Genomic DNA, 25,043 nt, shown 5'->3' with positions numbered 1-25,043 from the left:
TTTCTCAAGAATCTCAAAAGGTCCAACGTACCGTGGGTTGAGTTTCCCTCGTTTACCAAAACGAACCACACCCTTCCAGGGTGAAACTTTGAGTAATACCCGCTCCCCAACCTGGAGCTCAAGTGGTTTCCTGCCCTTATCGGCGTATGCCTTCTGACGGTCACGAGCGGCCGCCATGCGTTGTCGTATTTGAGCAATCCGCTCAGTAGTGTCTACCACATGTTCTGGACCAGTGATCTGACTATCCCCCACCTCTGCCCAACAGAGGGGTGACCGGCATTTACGTCCGTACAATGCCTCAAACGGAGCAGCTTTAATGCTGGTGTGGTAGCTGTTATTATACGAGAATTCCACGAGTGGCAGATGCCTTTCCCAGCTGTTGCCAAAGTCGATTACACAAGCGCGAAGCATGTCTTCTAAGGTTTGAATAGTTTCGCTCGGACTGCCCGTCCGTCTGTGGGTGATACGCTGTGCTCATATCTAGACGTGAGCCAAAAGACTTGTGCATTGCCTGCCACAGTTCCGAAGTAAAACGTGCATCTCGATCAGAGATAATAGAAGTGGGCACCCCGTGCCTCGAAACAACTTCCTTGAGGTATATTTCCGCCAGAGTGGAGAACTTATCCGTCTCCTTGATTGCCAAGAAATGTGCGGATTTCATGAGTCGATCCACGATCACCCAGATAGTATCGTTTCCGCGCTGGGATCTAGGTAGGCCAGTAACGAAATCCATGGAAATTTGCTCCCATTTCCATTGTGGTATCTCTGGTTGCTGAAGTAGGCCTGAAGGTTTCTGATATTCCGTCTTGACTCGCGCACAAGTCAAACACTTGCTGACATACGTTGCTATGTGGGCCTTCATGCTAGGCCACCAATACGTAGTTTTAATATCGTGGTACATCTTGTCCGAACCAGGGTGTACCGAGTAGCGAGATTTGTGCGCTTCATCCATCACAAGTTCCCGTAAATCGCCATAGTGCGGGACCCAAATGCGTCCTGTTACATAATAAGCACCGTCTTCCTTCTGTTCTAAGCGTTGCCTTGACCCGCGTAGAGCTTCTGCTCTAACGTTTTCTGGTTTCAGTGCTTCTATCTGAGCAGCTCGTATTTGCGAAGGTAGACTAGAATGTATCGTGAGTTGTAAAGCTCTTACACGCTTAGGCGTAGTGTCCTTTCGACTCAGGGCGTCCGCCACTACATTGGCCTTGCCCGGGTGATACCTGATAGAGCACTCGTAATCATTCAGCAGCTCGACCCATCGTCGCTGCCGCATATTCAGTTCCTTCTGTTTGAATATGTGTTCTAAACTTCTGTGGTCGGTGTAGATGGCGCACTTGGTTCCGTAAAGGTAATGCCGCCATAACTTAAGTGCGAAAACAACCGCTCCCAGCTCTAAATCATGTGTCGTGTAGTTCTTCTCGTGAACTTTAAGTTGTCGTGAGGCGTAAGCTATGACTTTATCTCGTTGCATCAATACACAACCAAGACCTTGAATTGATGCATCACAGTAAACCACAAAATCATCTGTGCCCTCTGGCAGTGAAAGGATAGGTGCACTACAAAGTCTATCCTTTAGATGTTGAAAAGCTAACTCTTGTGCATTTCCCCAATGATAAACAACGCCTTTCTGCGTTAGTAAGGTGAGAGGCTGCGCGATCTTGGAAAAATCCTTAATGAATCTCCTGTAGTAACCTGCCAATCCCAAGAATTGGCGAATCTCCTTTGGTGTACGAGGCGCAGGCCAGTTCTTAATAGATTCCACTTTGGATGGATCAACGTGAATCCCATCCTTGTTCACCACATGCCCTAGGAAATGGACTTCACGAAGCCAGAAGTCGCATTTCGAGAATTTTGCGTAAAGCTGTTCCTTCCGAAGGAGTTCCAAAATAAGTCGTAGATGCTGTTCGTGCTCTTCTTTACTCTTAGAATAGATCAGGATGTCGTCGATGAAGACTATAACAAACTTGTCCAGGTACGGTTTGCACACTCGATTCATCAAATCCATAAAAACTGCCGGTGCGTTCGTCAGCCCAAACGGCATGACTAGAAACTCATAGTGCCCATATCGAGTCCTAAAAGCCGTCTTAGAGACATCCTCTTCCCGAACTCTCAGCTGGTGATATCCCGATCTCAAATCGATCTTCGAATAGTAGCTCGACCCCTGCAACTGGTCGAACAAGTCGTCAATACGCGGTAGAGGATAACGATTCTTCACAGTCACCTTGTTGAGTTCGCGATAGTCGATACACATTCTGAAGGTACCATCCTTCTTTTTCACAAAAAGTACTGGAGCTCCCCAAGGCGATGAGCTAGGACGAATAAAACCCTTATCCAAGAGTTCTTGTAGTTGCGTGGAGAGTTCTTCCAACTCTGATGGCGCTAAACGATAAGGTGCACGGGCTACAGGCGCGGCTCCAGGAGCTAAATCAATCTGAAACTCGACTTGGCGATGGGGCGGAAGACCAGGTAATTCCTCAGGGAATACCTCAGGATAATCGCGTACAACCGGAAAATCTTCTAGCTTCTTCTCCTTTTCTGTGGTGTCAGTAACTAGAGCCAAAATCGCAGTGTGGCCCTTTCGTAAGCATTTCTGGGCTTTAAGAAGAGAGATAATGTTCTCAACAGCACTTCTCTTGTCGCCACGAATCATGAGAGGTTCATTACCTAGACCAGGAATACGAACGATCTTCTCTTTGCAAAGAATCTCTGCTCGGTGTTGGGATAACCAATCCATCCCAATGACAACGTCGAAACTACCCAAGACAATAGGTATAAGATCAATAGAGAAGGTCTGGTTAGCGAGAGTAAGCTGGCAACCCTTGACTACGTGTGAGGCTTCCAAACTTTTACCATTAGCTAGCTCTACGGTGTGCTTGTCGCTCAGGGGTGTAGGAATACGCTTAAGCATCTTACTAACTTCTAGTGACACATAGCTAGTATCGGCACCCGAATCAAATAAGACTGTAACATAAAAGTCGTCGAGAAGGAACTTACCCGTCACCACGTTGGGATCATTCCTTGCTTCACCTTGGCCAATCACGAACACTCGTCCCCTAGCACCATTGTTGTTGTTGTTCCCATTGTTACCATTCCCCTGATTGTTGTTGTTGTTCTGATTCAGTTGGGGACAATCCTTCTTGAAGTGGCCTTCAGCTCCACACTGAAAGCATCCTTTGTTGTTACCCTGCTGCTGTCGCTGGTTCTGCTGAGGTTGCTGACGATTCTGATTGACGGGGTATGCGCTTCTGCAATCCTTTGCAACATGACCAGGCTTGTTGCATCGATGACAGTTGCCCCTGGTGCATGGCCCACTGTGGTGTAGGCTACAACGATTGCACTTGGGGTGATTCCCCTTGTATCCACCATGACTTTGACCACCAGACGACTGCTGACTGGGGCTCTTGTGATCGTCCGTCTTTCTCTGCTGAGACTGAGTTTGCACTGAAGTTGAACCCCTGCTTGAAGTTCCATCCCATTTCCGTTTATCTCCACTAGAAGCACCAGAAGTAGTTGCAGCACCTATACGCTTCGGTAACTTGTTCTGCTCCACCGCTTGGTCAGTGAGACGGTGAGCCAACTGTACAACCTGCTGGATAGTAGTCAACCTCGCTGAAGTCACATGACTTTGGATCTCTGGCACCAAGCCCTTGAGATAGAGTTCAATTCGCTTGTAGGGAGGATCCACCATAGTAGGACACAACAAGGCAAGCTCATGCGATCTCTTAGTGTATGCCTCAATTTCTGATCCCGACATCTTAAGATTGTAGAACTCATCTTCCAGTTTGTGAATGTCGTCACGACTGCAGTATTCCTCCCTGATCATTTCCTTGAAAGTTTCCCATGGGGTGGCGTTGGCAGCAACCAACCCTAACATTTGCACTTGAGCATTCCACCACGTGAGAGCCAAACCCTCGAGAGTACCAGTAGCATACTTTACCCTGCGCGCTTCAGGGCATTCGCACATTTCGAACACAGACTCCAGTTTCTCAAACCAGTGTAGGAGACCTACTGCTCCTTCAGTGCCGCTAAAAGTTGTGGGTCGACAGTCCATAAAGGTCTTAAAAGTGCACACCGGTGCCTGGGCATACTGACCTAAGGTATGTGAAAGAAAGACAGAGTTTAACACAAAGGTTGGTTCACGAGAGTAGGATCCAAATGATCCTAGAACATTTCGGACTGCAGGATATACCTCCTGCGTGTGCGGCTGCGAGCGCTGCGGCAACTCGCTCGTTGATCAAAGCCGTCAACTGGGCTTGTGTCATGTTAACGCGTCCAGACATGGTTCTTCATAACAAGAGTAACACGTGTGAGAGAGGTTCGCGAAAGCACGATAGTAGGACAGAGTAAGCACGCACGTGTTCAAACAACAGTAGCTATACTAATCAAGCATACCATGAGCAATGTACTACGCAACTAACAAGTAGGCAATATACATACATCATATTACCTAGAACATCGAGCCTTGCATGAGGAGCGAAGTGTCGTTGTGGACCGTTGAGCGCTATACCGGTTATAGTCTGGTTTTAACAAAAACGTTTCTCCTTTATTAAAACCAAGTTCACTATAACCAATGGCTCTGATACCAATCTGTCACACCCCCAAAATCCCACCTGCGGAGTACTACCGCTTGGAGGCGTGACTGACCAGGATCCAGCCACCAATCATACTGAACAAGCATATAAATAGTTATAAAAGTTTAACCATCACGATTGGTGTTCCAAAACAAATAAGTTTAAGTTGCAAGCGGAAGCATAAGTTTAAAGTTATAACATAAGTTCCAAAAGTTTCAAGTTTAACATAGTCTTGTAGCAATCCCTGTCCCACAACGATCCTCCTCCATGCAAGCTCCCACTGAGTACCTATGGTCCTGCAAAGCATGTAGTAACGAGTCAACAACTAGTTGAGTGAGTTCACGGGTGGGCGTTCGTTTTAGTTGTTTCGAAAACAGTTTACTTTATCTGGCATCCTGCCGTGGGGGTTACCCCATAGTTTTAAAAACGTGACCAGTTCATTCCCAGTTACTCCGGCACTCCGGCCGTGGGGGCTACCCCATGTACATCATCTGGCTCTCCAGCCGTGGGGGCTACCCCATGTGTATACTAGACTCGTTACCGTATCGATTGCTGACTGTAGTCATGTTTATGTGCCCTGAAAACATCAATGTCTATCATCATTGACGTGCCCCAGATCCATTAGTTCACGCCCGTCCTCTGCGGCACGGTGTGAGGCTTGTCAGACCTAAATAGCGCTATCTAACTAATGACCCGCTCGCCATTGGCCCGGCGATTAGTCGATACAAAAAGGAGGGACTTCGTGATAGAGTTTTAGTCTAGTACGTTTATCCGTCCATCCGGACGAGGAATCACATTCCTGAACCACTGACGTCCTACCCAATGGTAGACGAGGAACCCATGTTCCTGAATCCCATTCCCAACCCAGGGAATCCCATGCTTTGTAAAGGGTGTGAACTCACCTTGGTTTGCTCGGCAGTTAATCACAGAAAGTCAATCAAGTCGCAAGTAGTCAATAACGTCCTAACACGGATATCACGTATAATCAGATTCGAACCAAGTAGTGCACAAATGTTCAACACGTTTGGCAAGCACGTTTAGCAGTAACAGTTAACAGTCAATAGAAGCACATACGGTTCACAAGTTCAGCCCAACTACTTAGGCCCAAACACGTAAAAGCAGTTAACACAGAAGCCCATCAGTCTGGCCCATTAATTAAGGCCCAAAAAGTGTGGTCTCGAGTCGCAACCGGACTCGCAAGCATGGTCTCGAGTCATGCTGTGTGTTGATCATGGATGGTTGCGAGTCGCAACCGGTGTCGCAACCGTAGTCTCGGTTCATCATGCTAAGGTCTCGAGTCGCAACCGGACTCGTAACCTGTGGTTTCGGCTTGTCCTGATATGGTTGCGAGTCGCAACCGCGTGGTCTCGAGTCATCACGCTGTGGTTGCGAGTCGCAACGGGTGATTGCGAGTCGGTAAGCTGTCATTTTCACGTTCACGTGTTGATGCAGGTGTAATCAGCCAAATAGTACAATATAATCAGGCCCAAATCCGGAAATGACCAATAGAATTTCACTAACATATTTCCTAATCAGGCTATTAGTCAAATGTGGATCAAAATCACAAGGGTTTTCAATCTTCAACTATCATTCAAAGTGTTCTTCAAATATTCAAACCCATCTTCATCAAGTTCATAACATTTTAACCACTTATTCAATCAACACTATGAACAAGCATCAAAACACTAAGCATAACACATAACCCGGTTTTCATATATGTCTGATTTCATGAGAAATGCAAATCCGATTTCATGTTCATCAACATAAGTGGTTCAAACTTCATTTAGACACAACATATCACATCTTGCCATATAATATATGTTAACCGGTTATCAACATGGTGCATATTAGAATCATCATAAACATCAAGAACATCATGTAATCTCTAACTATAGACATCATCTTATGCATACATCCATTCAAGCACAAACACAACAAAAATTAACCATAAAAATACTAACCGGTTGGTGATGTGTGTGTGTGTGCCGATCCAAAGTCCAAATCCGAGAGTTTCTTGTGTCAACCGAGTGGATCCGAGAGTCTTGGAGATGTGTTTGTGTGCTAGAGTTCTAGTGGGAGAGAAGATAGAAGTGTGTGTGTTCTAATGTTCAACAAAGTGGTAACAAGTAACTAGGGGTGGTGTATTTATAGTCAAGTTCCAAATGGTGCACCCTTAGTGGGTTTCGAGTGGGGGTTCACGGCCCAATGGCCCAACCGGCCACAAGGTTCTCGGCCCAAAGGCCTATTCGGTCACTATTCACTCGAGACCTCTTGGTCTCGAGTCGGGTCCGTTGTTTCGTGTCGGGTTCTCGGTTCACATATAACACACATACATATATACATACAATGCACACAAAACAAAGCACATAAAAGTTCACGTTATCATTTTAACTAGTCACATAACGTACAAGTAAGTTACAACGAAAGGTTCTAAATTTCGAGTTGTCACAATCTTTGTTATGATCCTCATATGTCTCGTACGTATACTTCACGACATGTTCGATTCCATGAGTCGATTTTTGACATTCCGGGGAGTTCTACTACTCCCACAGCTTCTTCAGATTCTATTCCTTTCTCCATTCCTCCTCCTTCGCTTTCTACTTCTGTTTCTTCTCTTTCTTCTTCATCTTCTCCTATTATTCCTTCCTCATCTTCTCATGATATTCCCTCTCCTGATATTACTTCACCTTCTTTTCCTCATTATCCTCACCCTCCTCCTACTCCTACTCCTACTTCCTACTTCCTACTCCTACTTCCTACTCCTACTCCTACTACTCCTACTACTCCTACTACTCCTACTCCTACTCCTACTCCTACTACCCCTACTACTCCTACTCCTCCTACTCCTACTCCTCCTCCTCCTCCTCCTGCTACTACTGCTACTACTGCTGCTGCTGCTCCTCATGCTGCTGCTGCTACCGCTGCCGCTGCCGCGACCGCGACCGCGACCGCGACCACCACCATCACCACGACCACGACCACGACCACCACCACCACCACCACCACCACCACGATGACTACGACTACGACTACGACTACGACTACGACTACGACTACGACTACTACGACTACGACTACGACTACGACTACGACTACTACTACTACTACTACTACTACTACGACTACTACTACTACCTACGACGACTACTACTACCTACTACGACTACTACTACCTACTACGACTACTACTACCTACCACCTACCACCTACCACCTACCACCTACCTACTACCTACTACCACCACTACCACCACTACCACCACTACTACTCTTGTTCCGACTCACTCGATGGTTACACGATCTCGTGATCATACACGGCAGCCGCGTCATGTCTTTACTACTCCCACCACAGAGCCTTCCACATTTCGACAGGCTCAGCAGTATTCTGTTTGGTGGGATGCGATGCGTGCTGAGATTGATGCTCTTCATGCCAACCAGACTTGACGTCTGGTTCAGGCTCCCACTGACGCCAACATTGTTGGTTGTAACGGGGTTTACAGGATTAAACATAATCCTGATGGATCAGTGAGTCGTTATAAAGCCCGACTTGTTGCCAAGGGCTTTCATCAGACTGAGGGCATTGACTACACTGAGACTTTTAGTCCTGTGGTCAAACCTACTACTATTCGTCTAGTTCTTTCAGTCGCTTTCTCTCGAGGGTGGTCTATTCGTCAGGTTGATGTCAACAATGCGTTCTTACATGGGGATCTTTCTGAGACTGTGTATATGACCCAGCCCCCAGGCTTTGTTGACTCATCTAGACCACATTATGTTTGTCACCTGCAGAAGGCTCTTTATGGCCTAAAGCAGGCTCCTAGAGCTTGGTTTTCCAAGCTACCCACCGCTCTGCTTGCTGATGGTTTTACCCAGTGTCTTTCAGATGTATCTCTCTTTGTTTACAGTCGAGATTCGATACTCTGTTATGTCTTGATCTATGTTGATGACATCATTATTACTGAGAGCTCATCTGATTTTGTTACTGGTTTGATTGGGCGCTTGCACTCTCAGTTTGCGCTCAAGGATTTGGGACAGTTACCATATTTTCTGGGTATTCAGGCTACATTTTCTGAGGATGTTTTACATTTATCACAGCAGCGCTACTTACTTGATTTGTTACAGCGCACGGGTCTTGCCGATTGTCGTCCATTATCTACACCTATCTCTTCTGGTAGACAGCTTTCTCGGCACACTGGTGATCCTTTGTCTGATCCTACTATGTATCGGAGCACTGTCGGTGCATTACAGTATCTTGTGTTGACACGACCAGAGATTGCGTATGCGGTCAGTAAGGTGTCACAGTTTCTTCAGACACCTACTGATCGACACTGGGTCGCTGTCAAACGGATTTTGCGGTATCTTAAGGGTACCATTTCTCATGGGTTGTGAATACGTCGGTCTACTTGTGATGATTTACATGCTTATAGTGATGCTGACTGGGCTGGGTGTCCTGATGATCGACGTTCTACCACAGGTTATTGTGTTTTTCTTGGGCCCAACCTCATCAGTTGGAGTTCCAAGAAACAACATACAGTTGCTAGGTCGAGTACAGAGGCTGAGTATCGAGCTCTTGCTCATACAGCTGCTGAGTTACGATGGATTACATCTATACTACATGAGTTACATATCACGATGACTTGTCCACCGTCTCTTTGGTGTGACAATATTGGAGCTAGATATCTTGCAGTCAACCCAGTGTTTCATCAGCGCACCAAACACTTGGAGATTGACTTGCATTTTATTCGGGACATGGTTTTGGGTGGTACTTTACATGTTCGGTATGTTCCCACTACATTTCAGATTGCAGATATTTTGACCAAAGGATTGTCTGGTGTTCGTTTCGACAGTCTGAGGTCCAAGCTTCACGTGGATGCTCCCCGTTCAGCTTGAGGGGGCATATTAGAGTGTATATTACAGGAGCAGTTAGTTACCTACTTTGTTGTTAGTTATACAGTTTGTTTTAGACAGTTATAGTTGGGTTCCATTCTCCTCTATATATATATTGTGAGAGGATTGTATTGTATTGTTTTAGTTGATGATGATATGAGATGAGATATTGAGCTTGATACTGTTTTCACAAAGGTCTTGACGAACTGGATCATCATATGCGGCCCGTTTTGGGTACAAACAACCTGACAACCGGGTTGAATCGACTGAAGATTTCCGGGTTAAAACAACTGGAAAAACATCACGTTAACCCGTAAGGTTTGTTGCATCCATCTCTTCTTTGCATCAATTCCTAAACTCCTTGATCATTATCCAAAGGGACCAAATCTTGTTATTAATGCCTAGTTTTTAAATTACTGTTATATGCTTATTAATGTTTTGTATAACTGATTTTTGTTGTGATTTTATTGTTTCTCTGTCATGATTATCAATTCTATAATGTGGATTATGATTTAATTTACACATCATTATTGTTTCTTTTTTTTTTATTCACAATCAGTTATGTCTTCCATTCTGCAATCTAGCTGATACTTTGATCAAATGAAAACTGAATTCTGCCGGATGGTAGCGAGGCGTTTTCCCTACGCCTCGCCTCAACATCTTAGGGGGGCGCCCAAAGGGCTTTTGACAACATAGTTTATGTATAATCTAGGGGCCTCATTATTGAAGAACCTAATTCTGATGATGGAAACGACGAACCAGAAACTGGGAACTGAAGAATGATAATCCACATAACCATGGTAGGTTTCGAAAACAACCTTATGTTGATAGAATTGAAGTTATAGTTTTTTAAAATTTTAAACACACTGTCGTGGTTTTATTCGTTGATCTAGTTGTTTCTGCTACATAAGCCGAATAGATAGTATATGCATATGTGATATGGTTAATGCTTTTGATCATATATAGATAAAAAGAAAGCATAAAGAATCCTTACTATATAGATTTAACAGAACTTAGAGGCGATATAAACACTGGAATATTGATCAATCCAAAACGAAGGAGCCAAGCGAAATGAATATAAAATAAAGCGTCGAATAGTTGTGATGAAATAAAGCGTCGAATAGCTGTGAATGATGTATCAGTAACATGTATTTATGCATCCTATTTATATACTATTAATTTAAAACAATTGTGTGCATATTTGGTTGTAAGTTGTGTTAAAATGGTTGTACATTAATCGTATATAGGTTGTAAGTTGTGCTTAAGTGGTTGTACCTTAATCAAATAATAATGGTTTCATTACCTTACATAATTCAATCTGTTTTTGTATGCATGTATGGTTGTAAATTGTGCTTAAGTGGTTGTACTCTAATCAAATAATGGTTTCATTATCTTACCATATTCAATCGGTTTAATCCATTCCAAGTTGTGTTTTTTATTTGTAAATTATTATTATTTATAATAATCTAATTAATTTAGTCAAAATCTTGTATAAATATAATTTGCAACATATTGATGCAATGGTTGTTATAATGTATGCATTATGGTTTGTATAGTGGTAATGATATATATTATATATAGATTACGATGAACCTGTCAAACGAGAAAAAATTGACGCGGGTTAACGCGCGGGTCCTAGATCAACTTAGTTATTTTATTCTACGTTTTACGTTTCGGTTTAATTTCTTCGCATTAACACCGCAATTTCAGTATCAGTGGTCGCTGACAGTAGTGTCATTAGTGCTCGCCCCCGCCGCAACGCGAGGGGTGCTTAATGCCAGTTCTATGCAATTAAGTTGTATGTAGTCAACACTAATGCAAATATGCAACTGAATGAGACATTATTGAAGGTATGCATATTTTAAATTTTTCAAAAGATAATTAATAAAAAAAATGACTAATACTTTTGTTATCCGAGGAGCTCATTGCTTTAAAGAGACTAGGAAGCCTTACATAGATGATCCACAATTCCACATTCCATCTATTTTACTTCTTGGGCCTTTACTATTTCTTGATTTGGGCTGCTTGTTTGGGTCCATTTTAGTGTTATAGATGTTAGTTGGGCCTGGATCCATAGTGTTCATAACAATCGCCATCAACCGAGAAGGTCAGCTGAGCTTGGTCAACCACCAACAGTAAGGAGGTATCGATCATCTTAAAACAATATATCGGTGGTTGTTCAACAGTTCAACGTTGATACACTATAAACGGTTGTTTAGAACTCTAGAGCGGTGATTCACTTAATCCATAGATGATTTCATACCTTCCTGTGCAGTTAGTCGATTAGAACTAGTAGTCTTCGAACACCGAAATCAAGGCCGTCTTCGAAAATCACAAAAAAGGCCCTGTGCTAGATAAAAAATTTGGATCCTATTCTCAAATCTCCATACATTCAAATAATCAAAGTCTAAACATTAATTTCTAAACATTGGCAAATTGAGCCACAATATCACAAATCTAAAATTTAAAAGGCCCACAAACGTTTTTAGTTCATAAATCCAGACCCTTTAAGATTTTTTACGTACAAAATGACTTAACGTACATTGCATCCGCGATGCATTATCAACATGCGAATACGTGTTATAACATGCGAATTTGGTTCCTAAAATACCACATGCGAATTTGTAGTTTCTTGATTTCCCTTTAATAAATATAACATGCGATTTCATTACCATCCATTCACTTTCATATAATAACACACGACTTCATACGTATACACACATGCGGATTCTAGTTTTTTTATAATATAACGTGTGTTTTTTTTTCTTGAAAAAATGTACACATGTTATATACATGTTTTTAAGGGTTTTGGGCAAAAAAAATCAAAAAAGCGCCGAGTAGATATTTTAAAGAAAAATAAACAAGTTTTGGTGTAACACATGTTACAAATATGGCAGATGAATGTAACACGTGTTACACCAAAACTTGTTTATTTTTTTTTTAAATATCTACTCGGCGCTTTTTTGATTTTTTTTGCCCAAAACTCTTAAAAACATGTATATAACATGTGTACATTTTTTCAAGAAAAAAAAAAACATCGGGAGCTTTGAGTTTCTCGGGTTTTCTAAATTAAAGTGGGTTTTCTATACATCCTTCCCCTATATATATATATATATATATATATATATATATATATATATATATATATATATATATAGGGGGCTGCTAGAATGAAAACCACCCCGAGTTGTAAGAACCGCGAGAACCACACCATCCGGGTCGCCGTTTACCATGATTTTTTTTACAACTAGATGTGTATATTATAAACACATCCGTAAAAAAAAAAAATTAAACGCCCCCCCCCCCCTGAGAGGGTAGTTTTTTACACCACAAGTTTGGTGTTTTTATTTTTTTTTGTTTTCTTTTTTTTTTCACCAAACTTGTGGTGTAAAAAACTACCCCCTCGGGGGGGGGGGGGGCGTTTAAATTTTTTTTACGAATGTGTTTATAATATACACATCTAGTTGTAAAAAAAATCATGGTAAACGGCGACCCGGATGGTGTGGTTCTCGCGGTTCTTACAACTCGGGGTGGTTTTCATTCTATATATATATATATAGGGGAGGGTTATTTTGAGAACGCTAAATATTGCGAGAACCGTGAGAACGAATGAAAAAACCAATCAAAACCATTTTTTTTTAATACAAACCTCATTGTAATTAAGATACAACATCAAAACAAGAATTTATAACATCAAATAATTTATTTCTCATTTCAAAATCACTCTTTTTTAGATTTTTTACACATGTGTAAATATAACAGATTTACACGTGTGTAAATGGCAAACTTACACATGTGTAAATTTTCTTTATTTACGAATTCACATAAATTTAAACGTGTAAATTAAATTTCTAACATTGTATTCGAATAATAATGATAAGTGTAGGAAAAAAAAATTGAATTTGAATTGTTTTTAAAAAAAATAAACAAGTTTTGGTGTAACACATGTTACAAATATGTCAGATGAATGTAACATGTGTTACACCAAAACTTGTTTATTTTTTTTCTAAATATCTACTCGGCGTTTTTTTGATTTTTTTTGCCCAAAACCCTTAAAAACATGTATATAACATGTGTAAATTTTTTCAAGAAAAAAAAACATTGGGAGCTTTGAGTTTCCCGGGTTTTCTAAATTAAAGTGGGTTTTCTATACATCCTTCCCCATCCATACCATATATATATATATATATATATATATATATATATAGACGTTGTAGCCAACTCACAACCTATATATATAATTTTAAACATTTTGGGCCCTATTTTGATTTGGACCCAAAGCGATCGCCCCACCCGACACTTGCTCTGGGCCGGCCCTGGCCGAAATTCATTGAAATTAAACCATTTGGTTGTAGTTGATCACCGGATATTCATCGGAGTGACATTTATTTTTGGGGAAAAAATCAATAGTTGGTTGTTTAATGTTTATACATCTTAGTTTATTAATAAAAAGTTGCAACTTTGATATGTTTTTGCATGTGAATTGACATTAATAAGAACAAGTTGGGAGGTAAGAGAACGGGTCATAAATCGAGTACATACGTATCAATATAGTACGTACGGTATGTCGGTATGCTAAAGAGATAAGAACATTTGGTTGTTGACATCTTCAATTTAGCCTTGTATTACAACTCATGCACACACTTGGTTGGTTAAAGTCAAACATGCACATTGACCTTTTTATACCTTTTCATATCTTATCCCATGTAACTATGTAAGTATGCAACATAGTACCATTTTACTTTGCTTCTTTTTTATTTACATTTATTATCAAATTTAATTTAATTTTATTTAATTTAATGAATCAAAATGGGTATAGTTGATATTATATAATCTTATTTAGAGGTGTGGTGAGGATAAATATGACAACCAATTAGGCATTGGACACCGTATCAAGTCACATTCACCAATTTATAGGAATCATAACATAAACGACTTTAGGCAAATTAAAAGTAGGTCTTTGTTGGCCATTTCTTTGTCCAACTAAGTCACTTTCTACCTCATTGTAGTGTGCCTATATTTATTTCACTAACATAAATAATATTGGAATTGTTTTATCCTCTTATTCAAATTACATACAAAGTTTAAACAATGATAATAATTGTTGCTACATGGATCCACCGGGGTGGGGCTAAGCTAAAGAGATGAACCAGACACATTTCGTCTTATCTATAAAATCATGAAGAATTTGTTAGAACAGGTTAGAGACCGGGTCTCTGGCCTATCATTTGACGCTCAAGTCACTGTTGGATTCCATTGTTGATAAGTTTTATGCATTAGTATATATAAATAGCATGAAAATAAATGTAATGTTGTATTGGAGGGGAGAAAGAGAGGATCTTTACCATGAAGGTGAAACATCACTTGTATAGTTGTATATGGAACATATAATTATAAGATAGGGTTTTTCATGGTTTATGAGTATGTTTGGCAAAGTACCTGGTGACTGGAAGCTGGTAGCTGTAGCTTTTTAGATATATTTGGTGTTTAGTAGAGTAGCTGGAGCTTTTAATGAAATGTATAAAACGACCAAAATGGATATAACTAAAAATTTAAAAAGTTTGTGCATTAAATCATCTTTAGAGATTAAATAGTCTTTTTTTCCAAAAACTTTCAAGCTATTTCAACCAAACAAAGCTTTTTATTGAGTATGAGTATTTTTTTAAAACTTTTTGTAGAGCATTCTCATCAAATCCATCAAATTATACATACATTCCACTAAAAAACAGCTACTATATCAATATATTTTCACTAAAAACAAATATTTTTTCTCTCTCCTTTTCAATTAAATAATATTATCATTACATTTTTCTCTCTCCTTCACTCACAACCACTTTCAATATATATTAAAAAAAAATTATACTGGGTGAACAGTGTCTCCCCAAATATACAGATGAATATTCCGATAAAAACTTTATTTCATTTAAAGGATTAAATAATCCTTTACCTTTCAATGACACATTCAAGGAAAATCGAAATTTTCGGGATTTTTATCCAAAGTCAATTAAAAACTGAAAACTTGGATTATGAAATTGCGAAACAAAATTTTAAAATTGGATCAATACGTCCAATTGAATGAGTATGAATAAAGAATCCATGGATGAAGATATACAAGTAGATTTTTCATCGTAACTAAATCTTCAATTTTTGTTTTGATTTGTAGCAAAAAAATTGAAGCAAAATAGCTATTAAATAATGTCTTTAGTTTACTAGAGACATCGACATATTATTTTAGCTCAGTGGAACCATTTTTTATACCCTTTATAATATAAAAACTACCCCTCACATATTTTGATGGTTTAGATGAGAATGCTCTTAAAGCTCCATGGCAAATATACCCTATATGTGTTAGGCTTAAAACCGTTGGGTTAGCCCAAATTAAGTGTATATATTCTACAACAATACTAAATAATAATAATAAAGTCAACATAATTCTAGATTGACCTGCAAAATATGCGCACCCCTTCTCAACAAATAACATGGATTAGATTAGATTCGAAAAAGTCAACAACCATATGCTCTTACAGTCATACACTCGTACGCACCAAACTTATACTTGTTTAATGTTTAGTTTTAATGTAGCTGCAAAAATATATATGAAACCCATATAACTATTAGGATCTTGATTTAGTATAAGAAGCAAATATTAAGTTATTTAAAAAACTTTACATTTATATACAGGTATCAACTTTTTTATACAGAAAAATAAGATGTTGATTTGAGTGAAGTGTATAGCAATTAAATGATTAAAAACTAGTAAAGAAATAGATATGAAGTGTATAACAACCTTGAGCTGCATCATCTTTAGCGCAATATGAAGCTTCGGCCAGCCAAACCATATCATGTCGCATATAGAAAGTTCATCGGGTCCAAAACTACAGATATTAAATGTGCTTATTAATTTACAACTAGGGGCGGATCCAGGGGTGTGTTGGGGGTTCCTGATAACCCTTTCGGTTTGAAAAAAAAAACTAGTGGAAACCTTTTATTTTTGAAAAAAAAAATAGTAAAAATCTAACAAAAAGAAATAGCTTGTGAAAAAAATTCATAAATCCGCATACAACGGTAAGTAAAATGATTGACCTAAGCAATAAATTCATGGCATAGTTTCAAAATAATAAGCCAAGTACGAATCCACCTTTTGTGAATCATACTTTATTCATTCATTAATAAAAAAATAAAATTTAAAATAACTGAAATGGCATTTGAAATTGCAGTTATCAAGTCCATGTCAACGTATCATTATTTAATAAAATAACTTTTAATAAAATATCATAATCTAACGGAATGATTTCGTTATAATTTTAATCAATAATTTATACAAGCCTAATATTAATTAGTAAATAGCAATACCCTAATTTCTTTAGTTAATATTGAATTAGGTTATATCCAATAAGATTAGGAGAAAGATAAACAAATTATAAAAGACTATGTTAGTTCCCCGTGTGTTACACGGGTTGAACAATTTAAACTATATAATAACAGGGTCGGCCCAAGCCCAAGTATTTTAAGGCTTGGGCCTCAGGCCACCAAATGTATAGGGTCTCAAGATTTAAAAAAAAAAAAAATTATACTATATGGGTATGAGCCTTGTTATTAAAAGGTTGTAGCCAAGTTGGCGCGCATGTCATCTGTGTACCTTAAGGGGGCGGGTTTGAATCTCCGTTAGGCCGATCGACCGTCGTTTATTCTTTTTGGATAAGAAAAAAATAGGCAAGAAGGGCCCCGATTTTGAAACTTGCTTTAGGCCTCTAAAATGGTTGAGCCGATCCTATATAATAAATAGAGTTAATTACATAGTTAGTCCCTGTGGTTTGCACAAAATAACATACTTAGGTATTAATAGTTTAAAATCACCTTCCAGAGTATTAACTTTTCATTTTGTAACATTTAGAGGTATTAACTTCTAGGGCATTAACATAGTTAGTCCCTGTGGTTTGCACAAAATAACATACTTAGGTACTAATAGAATGTGATTTTAAACCTACAAATAACGTTAATACCTCCAAACGTTACGAAATGAAAAGTTAATACCCTAGAATGTGATTTTAAACTATTAGTACCTAAGTATGTTACTTTGTGCAAACCACAGGGACTAACTATGTAATTAACTCTAATAAATATTTCTTGTAAATGCAAATCAAAGACGGACACACTTATATATATTTGATAAATAATGAAACTAATAATAATAGTAAAAAAATCTCATACGTGTGTATACTCATTTAAGTAATCGATATACATTTGATGTTATCCTATATTTTTTGTATTCAATTAACATTTTTCTATTTAGTATTATTTACAATTATTAGAAGATATATATGAAAGAAAAGTGGGAAAACTTAAAAAATACGTGTCTTCAATGAATGACACGTGTTACTATATATAGAGTATAGATGTTACTGAATTTTTGAAGAATAATTTTTAAGTTTGACATATATATTCAAGCTTATAAGTATATAATATAGTCATGAATTTTTAATAAATCCAAAAAAATTATGTGATTAATGGCAAAGTGTGTTTTAGCCAAATCCTAGAATTTAAAGCATAAAAGACCATGTGCAAAAAAGCGTGAAACCCTTTAATACTTCAATAAAAGGGTTATAGTTATCAGATAAACATTTTTCTATTTAATATTATTTACAATTATTAAAACATTTTTCTATTTAATATTATCTACAAATTAAAAGATAAATTGTTAGAAGATAAATATGAAAGAAAGGCGGGAAAACCAAAAAATAGACGCCTCCAATGAATGACACGTGTCATATATTGGTTTACTTTATTATATGTATAGATATAGACTAGTTAATACTTTTCAAATCACCTATTTTGTTAATACTTTTTATACCAACACTCATTTAGAAAAAAAAAAAAAAAACTCTTTATTTTATTCCCTATTTTATAACTATCTTAAGATAAGTTAAATAAAATGGTTAGTGATATTTTATTACTTTATTTTGGAAAAGAATCGGTTAATATATACATATATTAAATTACCTAATACAGCTAATTAAGTTGAAACAAAAGCGCAAGTGACAGCAGACATTTACAAATAATATTAGTTATCTTGCAAGTTACAGATTATTTATGTCAAATTAACTTAATTATCGAGCTCAAATGATGTAATGAATATATTTGTATTGCGAAAATGGAAGTGACAAAGATTTTTGTTCGAGTTTACAATTAAATATTTATGTCTTATCTTCTGTGTGCTTATCTTGCCTTTTGTCTTTATAGTTTATAATATGATTTTAATTTATTATTTTACTAGATTTACCACCCGCCGCAATGCGGCGGGGTATTCAATAGTTATATATCATGTTAGATGAAAGGCAAATGTTTCTTACATGACCACGAGCCTGTGTGTAAAACCGAGAAAAAAATAACTAAGTCGATCTCTGACTCGCACGTTGCGACAGACCTATATAAAACGGGGAAAAATAGACGTGCTGCGACGGACATGTCAAACAGGAAAAAATAGATGAAAAACGTTGAACACCACACGCACGTTGCGGCCTGTTAAGTCGGAAATTTAGAACGACACGTTAAACGGAGAACTTATGAAAGATGAAAAGTATATCAGAGACTAAAGTTGAAAGTAAAAAAAGTGTTGAGATTAAATTGCAAAAGATGAAAAGCTTTGGATTGAAAGTAAAAAAAATTAAAGGGGTTAAATTGCAAAAGATGAAAACTTTTGAATTAGAAGTGAAAAATCAAATTAATTAAAGGGGTTAAAATACCAAAGATTGAAATTTTAGACTTAAATTGCCAAAAATTGAAACTTTAGAGTTAAAAAGAAATAAATTAAACAAAAGAGATAAATAGATTTAATTAAATTGATGTTTAATATTATTATTATTTAATAAAAGAGATAAATAAAAACTAAGGGTGAGAAATTACCAGAGAATGACATGTGTCCAAAAAGGATTTTTGTTTATTAGTATAGTAAGATTCTCATAATTTTAAAATTGAGTTTTTAAAATAAAACAAGGAAATGATTAAACAGCCATATATGTTTTGTTTTATTTTGTTTAATATAAGATAAACATCAATGGTCTTTGTTTTAGTATAAAGTACATAAACGAATGTATTTAATTAAATATAAATTAACAATAACACAATAAAATTATAGATTATAAATTTCATTTAAATAAATCCTAAATTACAAACTAAAAAAACTAAACATTGCAAATTAAAAAAACCTAAAAGTCCACGGCGTCTCCCAACCACACTTTTCACGTATCTCGCGTTTGCGTTAAAGTACGATCGACTTAAACGGTTCGTGGAGAGTGTTGTGCGGTTGTAACAAGACGTTTAAAGGGTTGGTTGGGAAACGGTCAGGTTTGAAATGGTGGGATTGGGTCGGGTTCGTCTTGCAACCGAAATCTCGCCGGCTCGCCAAGATTAGCTCGAACCTTTGGTCGTACAAGTTTTTTCTTCGAATCCGAACCTCGTTTGCTTGAACCTTCCATTTTGGGCTGAATTTGATTTTTTTGTTGTTTGAAGATTGTATTTTTTTTCTGTTGGAATGGTTGTATTGTTTGGTATTTTAAAAAATTGTATTGTGTGTATATAAATAGCAAAATCATCCAAACGGTCATATTCATCAAACCAACGGTCATTTCAACGGTACAAAAATTGAAAATCAACGCGTGATGACAAGCACGCATCATCTATTCCACGCGTGGAAGAAGGCTGGTGGCCGCAGTGTTTAACGGTCCAAAACATATGGATAATAGGCCATCACATGGTGCCCCGACCCCCTAATAAGACTTAATCATACGTGAGACAGATGGCTAAAAGATAAGTGTGTTGCATTTTAATTGTATCTAGACAAGAAAGAATTTAGTTTTACATTTATTTTTATTTCTAGATTCTAGACAAGAAAGATTTTAGTTTACATTTATTTAAAGCTGAAGTAAAGCGGTAACATATTAGACACCAATGGCAATATCATATTCTTTTAGGATAATAAGTAGGTTTGTCATCCACATTTATTTCTTAATAAAATATATATTGAGTTTCACTTTCACTTTCAAATCATAGTTGATGAAAATAAATTACACAAAATTGATGTGTGCGAGACATCTATTAATAGACGTAAAGAAACCGAAGTTAGCAGAATAAGGTTCGCTAAAACTGCAAATCTATGTTAGTGAAATTCACACGCATCTAATCTAAAACTATAACGTAACACGTTTCAAGTACTATTGTTTACGAACTATTTATTACAACCGTATATTATATTACAACTACTTAAGACTATGGGGTATGGGGCTTGGGTTGAGGCGTGAGTTGGGGGAAAACGCCCAAGCCACCACCCCGGGTGGGCTTGGGTTGGGGCGTGGCCCTTGGGGCTTGGGTTTGAAGCCGGGCGTGGGGCAGGCTAGCAAGGTGACATGGCGGGCTCTCAATGGCCAGACCAAACTAGTCATTTCACATGCCCCCATGTGTCAACTTATGCCCCCAACCCAAGCCCCACCATACCCCACGGGCGTGGGTTTGGGTTTGTTTTCCACGTGTCAAATCACATATATCGCAAAGGTTTAATAAGGCAATTAACGGTTGTTGAAATACATATATAAAATAATGGCTTTACAACCTAGTGACATCTTGGGAGTAGGATAAGACTTTGTGACCAATAGGTCTTGGGTTTGATTCCCATCCCACAAGGGAGTTTTTCCCATATGTATTGAGTTTTCTCCCGAATTGATGTATAGACATTATGTCTAGTAGAGATGGATATGCTCGGGTGGTTTCGCTGGTGGCACGATGATACTCTAGTGATCCGTTAGCGATCAAAATTTGTTGTTAAAAAAACTTTTATAAAAAGTCAACTAAAAAAATCTTAGGATTAAATACTCCTTGTCTCATGTCTTAAAGCATTTTTTTAACTTGATAAATATATTATAAAGTTGTCTGTTTGTCGACTTGTACTTAGGCACCATTTATTTAATATCTTGCTTAGTGTTATTGTATTTTATTATTAGGCAACGTTAATTAATAGACCCTGAATTTGAAAGCCATAAAACATATTGAATAACATCTAATCATAAAAATGAACGGTGAGATCAATGCGTTAAAAAGAAACTATAAAATCTTTTAAAGAGTCATTTTTTCTATTAATCATTGCTTTTATATGTAGTCAAGGTAATTTTCCACTTAAAAATAGTTTTGATAGAGTAAATTACGATTTTTGGCCCTTGTAGTTATATTACTTTTGCGCTTTTAGACCAAAAAGAAATCTTTTAACATATGAGTCCTAAATGTCTTTTTTCCTAACTTTTTTGGCCCCTAACACTAACCTCATCTATTTACTTTTAGGGGCAAAAGAGTTAGAAAAAAAAGACGTTGGGGGCTCAGATGTTAAAAAATTTCTTTTTGTGCTAAAAGGGTAAAAGTGATATAACTACAAGAGCCAAATCGTAATTTACTTGTTTTGATTTATCTTAGATAGTTTTATAATTTTTTTTTTGTTTCTATTTGAGAAGCTAAAATCGAAACAATAAAGGTATATAAAAGAGTGTATTAGCTTTGGAAAAACGCTGATATATGATATTAATTTAAATATGAATGATATAGAAAAAAATATTATTAAAATTTAAGAGTTCTAAAGATGTTATTCACTAAGAAAAAAAGAGTTCTAAAGATTTTATTCACTAAGAAAAAAAAGCTTATTGTTCTGCCAAACTATATCAAAGTTGATATGTTTTTGAAATACATGTATGTCTATCGGCCATGTTTACTACCATAAAAGGTTATTTAAGGTACATGAAAATCATAAGAACGACTACCTTGATAGATTATCATATCAAATTGTAAAAGTTACTAAATAAAAAATATTACGATATAAACCTAAATAAAGTTATTGTTAAAAATTCGAGTCACTCGAGGTTTCGGGTGGATGCTTTATGGATGTGAGACTCCTCCATTTTGACTTTCGAGCCCATATCGATAGTGATGTAACCGTTCTCCGTCTCTACAACGAACAATCACATCAAACTCGTTAGAGCGGCCTCATACGCGACGTCCCCTAGACACTCCAACGCTCAAGACAAGTCCGCACAAATATAAACGGAATTGTTATTCCTTAATGATATACACAAAATTCGGATTATCAAAACCTATAAACCAAAGTCATCAAACTAACAAAAAAATTGTAAACAAACTCTCTTTAGTGTTTGCTCTTTACTTGCGGAACAAAAACTCTTCACCGGATCGAATATCGACCCGTCTGATCCACCTACTCTTCTTCACTTTATCCGAACCCGAACCCGACCCGCCACCTTCACCCGCCGCCACGTGGGCAACATCCACCCCATCCCCCACCGGCAAAAACACCGACCTCACAATCCGCCGTGATCCACCGTCAAACAAGCTCCGCAACCGTACATCACGCGCTGCGGCGTTCTTACAAACCACCACCGCCCCACGCCCGCCGAACTTCGCCGCCATAACAACCCGACCAAAGTTGTTTTTCTGACCATCCACCACCAGAAAATCTATCACCATCCCTTTAACCACCTCCTCCGGCACCCCAACAATAACCTCCGGCGACATTCCGGCTGTTCTTAACACGCGCGAGTACTCCGTCTTCGAGACCTCGTCCGGAACTATGCACACGTGCCGGCCGCACGTGTGCACACTTGCTATTGATAAACCAATGCTTGTGGTTGCCACGTCACCTTGTGACCATGTTTCCACTATGAGCTTTGCGTTCCAGCCGCCGGCCATGGCGGCGATCAGCTCCGCCACGCTTGATCCGTCCAAACCTTTGCACTTTTTTAATAAAAATAAATAAACATAATTAGATATTTATTCGATTTTTTTTAACGACTAACAAAGCCCGGTCACCCACTCGTGTGTACCCATCAGCAAAAGGCCACCAACGCTCGCAATCAAAGACAGCGTTGGTGACCAGAGTAAACCACCACAAGGCTCAGTGTGGTAAAACTCCTTGTCCACACATAAAATTTTGTCACGAACAAAACTTCAAGCGGCGACTACTCTCCCCCGGAGAAAGTCACCCCGAAATTTATTTGAAATAATAATAATAATAATAATGATAATAATATAATTTAAATGAAATGATCGATGGGGTATAATATATAGAGTGCTTACGGATTTAACGGTGTCCAGTAAAGCTTTAGCGGCGGTTTCTGGCGACCAAACAAGTTTCATCTTAATTCTCCGATCAACTTCTCTTCTTCTTATTGCGTGTTGAGTGGGTCTACGTTTTTTTTCATCTGGGAAAATTGTTGCTTTGGTGTCTATTTATATTTTCATTTGGTGGTGACATACCAAAAGTTGAAAACATTGATATATGTATCTTAAAATAGTTTTTTAATAAATAAATATTGAGGGCATGTTTAGCTAAGCTTCTTTTAGTTAAAAAGAACTTTTTTTTAAAGGATTTATTGACTTATTACTTTTTGAAATGAGTTTTTAAAAAAGTGTTTGGATTAGCTTATCAGGTAGGAAAAGACAATAAGTCAATAATTTGTTTTCTAAAAAAGTGTTTGGCTTAGCTTATTAATGTAAAATGACTAAAATGGACATTCTTTCATAAGCCAACAAATATAAGGAGTGTTAAATGAGGGGTAATCTAGTAATTTGGGACATGTTTGACTAAGCTTTTCCAACTCAACTTATGACTTATTGATTTAATCAAAAAGCTAAAAAGGATTTTTAGTGTTTGGAAAACCTAAAACTCCTGTTCAAAATAAATTTTTGAAAAGGAAAAAAGTCATCAAAAAGTCATTTTTAAGAAGTTAGTGGCTTGTGACTTTTTGACCAGCTTATAACTTTTCAAATACCAAATTACTAGATTACCTCTGATTTAACACTTCTTATATTTGTTGACTTATGAAAGAATGTTCATTTTAGTCATTTTACATCAATAAACTAAGCCAAACACTTTTTTAAAAAACTACTTATTGACTTATTGGCTTTTCCCACCTGATAAACTAATCCAAATAATTTTTTAAAAACTCATTTTCAAAAAATCATAATTCAATAAGTTCTTTTCATAAAAAGTTCTTTTTAGCTAAAATAAGCTTAGCCAAACATGCCCTTGGTCTTTGAAAAGTCATAAATTGATCAAAAAGTCACAAGCCACTAACTTTCTAAAAATGACTTTTTAATAACTTTTTCTCCTTTTCAAAAAGTCATTTTGAAAAGAACTTTTAGGTTTGCAAAACACTAAAACTACTTTTTAGCTTTTTAATTAAGTCAATAAGTCATAAGTTGAGTTGGAAAAGCTTAGCCAAACATGCCCTTAAAAACCTAATTCTAAACTTGACATATTTATAAGAAAAATATCTTTATAAGTTGTTATAATTTTAATTGGTTTTGATTAAAATAATATTTTGATTTATTGGATTACTATATAGCTTTTCTTTTAAATTAACTAGGTTTAAATAAGTTCGCCGCGTTGCGGCGAATTTCTTTTGTTATTTAGTCTGTGTTTACATGTGTTTTGAAATCATTATGAGCGTGTTGCGAACAGAACTGCTGACAAGAATAAAAAGAAAATGTAGAAAAAAAATAAAAGATAACCGAAAGAAAATCAATTAAAAAAGTAGTA

General features: G+C 37.4%; 1 protein-coding gene across 1 annotated transcript; it reads right to left on the bottom strand.

Annotated features, from left to right (window-relative positions):
* Positions 1-22,201: 22,201 nt before the first annotated feature.
* Positions 22,202-23,715, bottom strand: LOC110864266. The gene is made up of 3 exons (XM_022113301.2): positions 23,579-23,715; positions 22,650-23,236; positions 22,202-22,436 (listed from the first exon to the last, which is right to left on the bottom strand). Exons 1-3 carry the CDS (start codon positions 23,636-23,638, stop codon positions 22,367-22,369), a joined length of 717 nt encoding a protein of 238 aa, XP_021968993.2. The 5' UTR covers positions 23,639-23,715; the 3' UTR covers positions 22,202-22,366.
* Positions 23,716-25,043: the final 1,328 nt, after the last annotated feature.

Source organism: Helianthus annuus, chromosome 6 (genome assembly GCF_002127325.2).
Source record: "Helianthus annuus cultivar XRQ/B chromosome 6, HanXRQr2.0-SUNRISE, whole genome shotgun sequence".
In the NCBI taxonomy this organism is placed as follows: Eukaryota; Viridiplantae; Streptophyta; class Magnoliopsida; order Asterales; family Asteraceae; genus Helianthus; species Helianthus annuus.
Note: the sequence above shows the minus strand (reverse complement) of the source record. Positions and strands in the feature narration are given on the sequence as shown.